The sequence below is a fragment of the Xiphophorus couchianus genome, chromosome 21 (assembly GCF_001444195.1).
Source record: "Xiphophorus couchianus chromosome 21, X_couchianus-1.0, whole genome shotgun sequence".
Classification (NCBI taxonomy): domain Eukaryota; kingdom Metazoa; phylum Chordata; class Actinopteri; order Cyprinodontiformes; family Poeciliidae; genus Xiphophorus; species Xiphophorus couchianus.
The window spans coordinates 16,916,266-16,924,960 of NC_040248.1; the positions used below are offsets into that span (position 1 = coordinate 16,916,266).

Sequence of the window (8,695 nt, forward strand, 5' to 3'; positions counted from 1 at the left end):
GTAATGACGGGAGCTCAAAAATATCTCCCTCCAAATAAAACAAGTACGGCTGAAATTCTCCTAGTCAAAAATGTCTCCCAAAGGATAAAAAAATAAAAATAAAAAAAACTTTACTTCTAGAGGTTTATTTTTTAAATTGAATAATCACCCTGATATATAGTGACTTGCTTTTACCCCAGATCAGGTCAGGTCGCCACGTAAGTTCAACAATAATTCCCAACCTAAAAACAGGTGTGCTATCTTTTTCTTTCACACCTTCTAGAGGCTGGGTGTCAAGATAAATAATCTGAAACATTTTAAAAATTGAAACATTTAAAAATATATATTGTCTTCAAGGCAGCTGGACTGCATTCAGCAGAATAAAGGTAAAACTTCCTTTTCTTTCTGTGTCTCAAACTATCGTACAAGATGCTTCTCCACAATAGTTAGGTCAAATCTACTTGTGTATTTACCTATATTTTTATTCTATTTTATTTTATTTTATTATGACAATCTTATGCCAGCTCTACCAGAGACCCATAAGCTTAAATGTCGAAGGACAATTTATGTAGAACAGTAAGTCATGGAATCTCATTCAGTCACTTTTTTTTATCATACAAACAGTCATATTAAAAAAAAGAAATAGAATATGCATTCTTATTATGCTTATTTATCAGATTAAAAGTACAGTTTAGCTGGCATTAAGCATACTTTTCATTAGACCCACATTTCTGTATAATTTGTTTTTATTAGTCTGACAATATTCTAATCTTGGTGGCCATGTTCTCATTAGCTGTAAGTGGGGGGGGGAATAATCAAAATTAAAGAAAGATATGCTTTAAAACGTCATCATAGAATCTATATAAATGTGTGTTTGACTTTGTGCATCTACCTACTGAAGAAAACAGACTTTTCAACAATATTTCAATGTAGTGAATATTGCTGCACATGATGTTCTCTATACGTTGTGGTCCAAAGGAACACAAAGCAACACGTAAAACCGTAGTTGCCCTTTCTTAAGATTTCGCAATGCAACCACTTTTCTGATACAACAGTGTGCTCCTTCCAAATCATTTTATTTGAAATCAAACCTTTTTGTTGGGGTTGTATCGTATTCCGGCCCACAGTTCTTTGAGATAGTGACATTAACAGTCATGATGTTGAAAATGATCTCATATTTTACAGGTATGTTCTGCTTATTCCCTTGGTTAAAGTTCCGCATTTAGCCCAATGCTATGCTGTACTTCAGGGGTGTCAAACTCCAGTCCTCAAGGGCCGCGCTATCCTGCAGTTTTTAGATGTGCAACAGGTACAAAACACTGGAATGAAATGGCTTAATTACCTCCTTCTTGCCAATGAACTCACTATTCTATTCAGGTGTGGTGCAGCAGAGGCACATCTTAAAGTTGCAGGGGAGTGGCCCTCCAGGACTGGAGTTTGACACCTGTGCTGATCTTTTTTTTTTTTTTTTTTTACCCCCCCATCACTCCTACAAATTAATTACAAATGTTAAAGTCAATTTTGGGGGATTTCAAAATAGAGCTTACACACCTACGGCAGCTTTCCGTGAGTTGTTTGTCACAAATCAGCTCTCATCTGGCAACCGGGGACGAGTTGCCACGACAGTGTGACAATCTCCATTGTCAGGGGTTAATTGGGACTGATCAGATAAAGACATCCTGGATGTGTTGCCTCGCAGTTCAGGCCTTTGGGATAACTGCTGAACTTGATAACCACCTGTCCTCGAGGGATGCTAATGAGGCAAAATGGTAATTCAGGGATCCTGGCTGCGGTGGGTGACTCAACGTTGAGTTTTCTTGGGATTTCAGAGGAACTTATGAATGGAAGTTGATGCGTCTTCCTAAAAAGGATAAATGTGCGAGAGTTAGAGTCTGTCAGAGAAACACACACACACAGAGAGAGAGAGAGAGAGAGGAAGTACTGATGTGATCATCAGAGGGGTACCTGCCTCTCAGTGTCCTGCCTTAAAGTCATTACGACTCGCACTGTGTGAGCAGAGCTGCAGAGTTTGAGGAGAGCCATGGTAAGTCACAACTTAACTTTGTCGAAAAGTCCAAATAACTTAAGGAGGATTTCAGGGTTTAAAAGAAAAAGAAGGAGTAAAATGACACAAATGAATAAAAACTGTGTGTATTCAGGAACTTTTAGGGGAACCATTGTTCGATGGTAAAACTGACTCAGAAAGTTGCTGTGTGAATATTAGATTCAGGGATTCACCGTTTTCTGTTGTACTTTACTGTTTGACGTTGAAAAAAGACGTAATAATAGTATAATGATAAAATTCACTTTGGTAGAAAATGTAGTAAGTAGAATATACACTTTAATTGGCAGTTTTTTTGTTTTTTTTAAAAAAGTTAAATTTTATATTCAGTGTAAATCTAATCTAAAGATGCCCCGAGACAGGCCTTAAAGTGTTACTAGCTGGGTTTTTAAAAATTTATTTATTTATGTATTTTTTTATAAAATATATATCAATAAAGCATATATCATGAAAAAGTTAATATCTTAATAGTAACATTAAATATATTGACATTAATAAACAAATGCATGAGGCAAATCCATCTTCCATGTGCCTAGTTTTATGGTTTTAATATATTTTTTAACAGCCTAAAATGTTTCTTTTCTCCATTTTGAAAAAAGAAACATAAATGATATAATAATATGAAAATAAAAAGTCATACAGCAAAGGTGCACAGAAAGCGACGTGGTAGTTTTTCATTCTGCTTTCTTCTGAAGATGATTTTCATTGTCTTTTTTTAAATTATTTGTTTTTAATGTGAAGTTGCTTAATGGCACTTGTATGAATTCGTTACATTTCTGGTTGTTTACAAATTGTTGAATTTGTAGCACGAGAGTTGATCAGATTCTGGAAGAAAAAAAAATTAAATTAAAGCTCAAAGAACGTGCCTGAACTCGATTATTTTAACTGAAGTAATTCAAGAACAAAAAGCATGGGGCCTAATCTAATTCTGCCCATCAAATGCCGCCCGCAGATGTCAGATTCCAGAGTGTCGTCTGTCATCCAGGAGTGGGTGAGTTCGTATCCAGGTCAGCCTCACAGCCAGACCCTGAATCCCGTCGCCTCCAACCAGGCCGCACAGTCCAGTCAGATGTCTCAGATGGACATGATCTCGTACGGCCAGTCTCATGCGGGGATCATCAGGGGGGTCGCTGACGAGAGAATGGCCGAGCAGATGATGGGACTGCCCTACATGTCCTACAACACGTCCTGCCTCAGCAGCAATCCCAACTCAGGGAGTTCAAACCACCACCAGGGCCACGCCGGCGCTCAGCAGGTGAGTCCAGCGTGTTTGCGTTTGTGGAGTACGTGGCGTCCAACAGAAGCGCCGCTGCTCAAACGCGTTCCCGTTTCTCCACCCAGGACTTCTCGCCCTTCCTGCTGCCCAGGGCCCCGGTGACCAAGAGAAGCATCAGCAAGGACAGCGCGGAGTACCGCCTGCGGCGCGAGAGGAACAACGTCGCAGTGAGGAAGAGCCGGGACAAGGCCCGCAGGAGGATCCTGCTGACCCAGCAGAGGGCCCTGCAGCTGCAGGACGAGAACCAGAAGCTGCAGATGAAGATAGGACAGCTCACCCAGGAGCTGGACACTCTGAAACACATCCTGTCACAGCGGCACCTGCAGGGAGGCGAAGACGGAGCGCCGCAGGAGTCCGGTATCTGACCTTTTTGCCCCCCGTCCCCCCGGCAGCAGGCCTCGCGGGCGTCAGAGCTACCTGTCAGGATTAGATGTGAATGTCCAAAAGACTGAGGGGAGGAAAAAAAAAAGAGTCTGTTTTACACTAACATTTGTGATTTTGGGAAGTGGAAAGATTGACTTTAGCAAAGGTTTAAAATTCGTGTTTGTTGAAGTTGCATAACGGCAGAAAAAAAAGAAGAAAAAAAGCAGAACTAACTCAAAGTGACCTAGCAACCGCATAGAGGTTCTGTCCACCACCCTTCTCATTTTAATGCATCTCTTTTGTGTAACGTAACTCGCCGTGTCTGCCCAAATTGTCTGTCTGTGCTCACGGAATGAAAATGTAAGAAAATGAAAAGAGCTTTCTTCATTGTGCTGTAATATTTCACAAAGAACAGCAAAAAAAAAACAAAGCATCAACACTGGAAACGATGTAATTTATCAACTAAATTGAAAGACCACAGATTTGGACAACAGAGGAGAGTTTCTGAAAACGGACTTGAGTTTGACTTCTTAACTTTAATACGAGGATGGCTCAGAATTGATAAACTCTACTTCAGTTTTGATCCTTTACATTAGTGTCTCTTCTAACTCATTGATTTAATTGGCAACTTTTTCTTTTCTTTTATTTATTTATTTTTTATTAGCTTTCTCTCACTAGGTAAGAATTTTGAAGCATAAATTCTGTTTAAACAAAAAAGAAGCCTGAGGATTTTCTACACTTACAAGCATCATAATCCCGTCTTGATGAACTTGACAAAATGGCATTTTTTTATCTGCCACTCCACTGCTAACCAGTGTAGTGGCACATTTTTATCACAAAAGAATCTTGAGGCCTCAGTTTGGGCTCAGAATACAAAGTTTATACGCTAAAAGGGTCCAAGCTGGCAACGTAAAGAACGACTGATCATGCCTAAAGACATTCGGAGCCATAAGCTGAAGCGGGGTAAATGTGCCAAAGTTAGAGCTACGAGTTGGGGCAGGCAAAAAATAAATAAATAAAAAATGATATCTAACTGGTGCGGTCTGGAATGGAACATGTGTTCATGGTTTCTTTGAAGATTCCTTTCGCGGTTTTACTTTAAAAACGAAACTTTTCCCAAGATGACGGGTGACCCTTGACGGGCTTGTTTGAAATAAAGCCTCTTTCATTCAGAATTCAAGTCTGTCTCTGAATTATTATTATTTTTTTGGAATATCCTCACATAGGTGCGTCTTCGAAAGCAGTAGAAGCCACTCGCTGTTTATAGTCCACACGTTACCCGTTTATTTTTTAGCTGAGGTTAATGAAAATATGGGTAAACAGGCTGCAAAAGAAAATCTGAGCTCTGACAAATCGTGAAATTGCAGTCAAGCTTTATTTTAGCCATAGCTTCTGGTGAATATGAAGATTTGTAGACTTTAGCTGACGCTTGATTGAGCAAGTAAATATTTCTGCTCCTAAAAGTTTAAAAAAATCTCATTTAGAAAGTAAACGCGTTGGTGTCCAATTCGTAACTGATTACATCTTTACATCTTGGTTTAGGATTAAAATGAGTATTTATCAGCTTTTGCTAACTAGCTAACTCTTGCAGAAGCATGTATCTACCAGCGCTAGGAAATAAACCCGGCAGAGTTTTCTTGTGTGTGGAGCCATGACACATGAGAGTCATTGTAACTAGAAACGTTCTTGTTGTAAGGAGATTTAAAAGTCGTCACGACCAGATTTGCTTCCTTAAAATTAAAATATGTTCTAGTTTAAATGAGAACGGTCATAAACAGCGACATCTTTAATTTAAGAGGTACTTTTATATGCTTTGACAACTTCCCGGTCATAAAAGTTGACTTTTTGCCACATGAGGCTACTGATTTTAGTTTTTTTTAAATTTTATTTCATTTTTTTACTTAAGTTAAGACTAGCTTCTTGAACAAATAATTATTAATTTCCCCAAAATGTTTTCGTATAACAAATTTAAGTATTTTCATTGACAAAAGATGATGTTATGTTGCCCAATAGGTAAAAGATATCCTTTAAGCGACAATTTTAGCTTGTGCTAACTAGCTAGCAGTTAGCCACTAATCAAGATAAAGCTCTGTCAAAGTTATTTTTCTGTAGAACAAGTAAATATCCTCGCCCCTACATCTTTTAAAAATATACGTATATAACAATTAAAATGGTAAACTAGAATAAATTAATGCCAACCTGTAACAAGCTATTATTAATGCTATTTTCAACCATGTGTTAAATGTATTCACTGAAAAATAGCTTATGTAGCATATGGTCCCTTTCAGACACACATGATAAAGGACATATAACCTCTTTTTGGGTGTGTTTATTTTCCTTTGTGTGTTTGGTAGCAGGTTTATGTTTGTATAAAAAGGCCAAAAAGGTCAAATAAACCGAAAGTGTTCGCCAAAGAGAATTGCTGAGCTATAAATGTGCAGATAGCACACACTAACTGTTAAAGGTTTAAGTTAGGTAAATGAAGACAGCATTTTTAGTTGAAATTATATCTGTTGTCTTTTATTTATATATATATTACGATGGTTAAATTACTTAAAGAAGATGCAACATAGGCAGAAATGTCTCTTTGTGATACATAAAATTATACATATAAAAGGAGTTGTCTTATGGGTTTAAAATCGGACATGAAGAGACTGAGCTGTTCAGAACCAGTCGACGACCTCGGCTTCAACGTTATTAGAGCCTTCAGAAAGTTTTCCACTGTCTCTCGCAGACTGATTTGTGATCTGACTTCTACTTTATAACCATTGCCTAATTATTTTACCTGACATTCGAAGGTCCGTCAGGGCTGATTGTGAAGTGTCGTTGCCCAACAGAGTTGCACAACCCCCCTGTGGTTTGTAGTGAAGGCAATGAAATCTAAAAATCTAAGTGCCTCCGTCCATAAATATTTGATTTGTGACCACCGTGATGGGACTCGCTTGAAGTAATTTCACCAGATTGTCAAATTATTAATATTTTCCCTCCCCATAGGAGATCTTTGTGTTGTTTTCGTGTGATGCACAGATTAAGGGCCAGATTACACTAATTCACCTTAAAAACATTTCCAAAACAGTAGCGATTTGGAGTTTGTGGCTTAAACAGCTGCAGAAAAGTGTGAACGAATCAACATGTTGTGTTGTCGCTGTCATCGATTCCTCCTCCTCCCCACCCCCCAACCCCAACAGCGTCCTTCGTCAAGGTGCACAGCAGCCGCGCTATTTCCCATAAACCCTCTACCCACAGAAACGGACGTCATGCCATGGACCGTTGTGCCCCAGCGGTTTCCCTTTGTGGGATGGGCAAGATTTCGACACAGTGGAGGACAGAGATGAGGAGTGCAGAGATAATATCAGTGTTTGGGGCTGTCAGGGCCTTCCTGTGGCTGTGATGGTAATGAAGGGACACAGAGATAGGACCCAGACGGAAGGGGTGGGGGCATCAAGCCAAACATTTGATTTATTTATTTAGTGTAATCTTGTAGATTTCTGATTGGACTATGGTAATATGAATTTCAGGCGACGTAGCAAGTACCAGGTTGTGAAAAAGTATTTGACCTCTTATCTGCTTTTTTTTTTTTTTTGTCACACTTATATTATCAAGTTAATTCTAATATTATTCATAGTGCCCCCCAAAAAACCAACTTCAATTCAATTGTTTGCCTTTAAAAAAAATTTTTAAAAAAAAATGATTCTCAAGACTTTTGTGAAAAAATATTCTGTGGCTTGACGAGACGAAGGCACAACATTGCAGAAGGGATTTATTTAACAAGTAAGGTTGTCTTTTTGAGATATCAAAATTCGTCTCATCATCTAAAACAGTGTTTCCCAACCCTGGTCCTCAAGGCGGACTGTCCTACATGTTTTAGAGGTGTTCCTGCTTTAATGTGCCTGATTCAACTGATTGCACTGTTAATCAGTGATCAATAGAAATCAGCTGCACTGATGCAAGGAAATACCCAGAACATGCAGGGCAGTGTGCCCTGAGGACCAGGGTTGGGAAACACTGATCTAAAACATTTAGGTGATGGAAAAAAAAACAGAACAAGAACAAAGACAGAAGTCGTCTTTAAGTGGGTTTTTTCACAGGATTGTAAAAATGAAACATAATAGCAGTTTCGTGATGATACCTTTTGTTGTGTGAGACCACAAGAGGTTATTTTTTTTAAAACAAAAAACGTTTCTAATGAGATATTTGATAGCGAGTGTGCCCAAATAAAAGAACACGTTTTCACATTTGTTAAAGTTAAAAAGATCTCTTAGTTTGCAATTTTAAGACATGCAAAAAAAAAAAAAAAAAAACCCAACAAAACTCACATATTGCATATTAACCCAGCATAATCGCCTCAGCAGGTCCTCGACAGTTAATTTCAACGCTTAAGATTATAGCGCATCAAAAATAATAAGAAATGTACTGACACAGAGATTCTAAGAAATGCTGTAACACTTCCTGTATGCACCGCTGGAGGAGCAAAGCAAAAGACTCTTACATTTTCCAGACCTTTTTTTTTTTTTTTTTTGCAGCAACAAAATTAAAAGCAGACACTTGCTTGTGAGAATGCACAAAGGAGAGCGGAAGTGCAACAAAGTCCCTTTTCTTTTCTTTTTCTTTTTGTTTTTTCAGTCTGACAAGTCCCTCATGCAAATAAAAACTTCTGTGTGACCGTGTCTGTTGAAACGTCCCGCAGCGTCATGTGGGGCAATATGTGGTCCCAGGACTGCAACATCTCCACAGAGTTAAGAAAGCCTGTGTTTCACCTAATCCCTACCAAGTTACTCAACAACAACAGCGCGCCATGTGAACCCCACCGCCACCCCACCGATGTGTTATTGATAAAAAAATAAAATTAAAATAAAATAATGTGTGTCTTCATTGTATTTCAGGGTGAAATGAGAAGCACATTTGGTTTCAAAGTGAACGGGTCAGATGACCACTCACGACGCGTTATCTTTGACTTTAGACATTTAAAAAAAAAAAGTGTTTCGTCAACTGAAACACGAAGCCTGAATGAGGAA

The 8,695-nt window shown here is 38.6% G+C and overlaps 1 protein-coding gene across 2 annotated transcripts; it reads left to right on the top strand.

The window, feature by feature from the left end:
• Positions 1 to 221: 221 nt before the first annotated feature.
• cebp1 (CCAAT/enhancer binding protein (C/EBP) 1) lies at positions 222 to 4,860 on the top strand. 2 transcript variants are annotated; one of them, XM_028004605.1, is made up of 3 exons: positions 222 to 365; positions 2,994 to 3,296; positions 3,383 to 4,860. In XM_028004605.1, the coding sequence occupies exons 2-3, from the start codon at positions 2,994 to 2,996 to the stop codon at positions 3,680 to 3,682; spliced, it is 603 nt and encodes a 200-aa protein (XP_027860406.1). In that variant the 5' UTR covers positions 222 to 365; the 3' UTR covers positions 3,683 to 4,860. The 2 variants fall into 2 exon arrangements, with proteins under 2 accessions (XP_027860406.1, XP_027860405.1); XM_028004604.1 differs by lacking the exon at positions 222 to 365 and adding an exon at positions 1,486 to 2,023.
• The last annotated feature ends 3,835 nt before the right edge of the window (positions 4,861 to 8,695 follow it).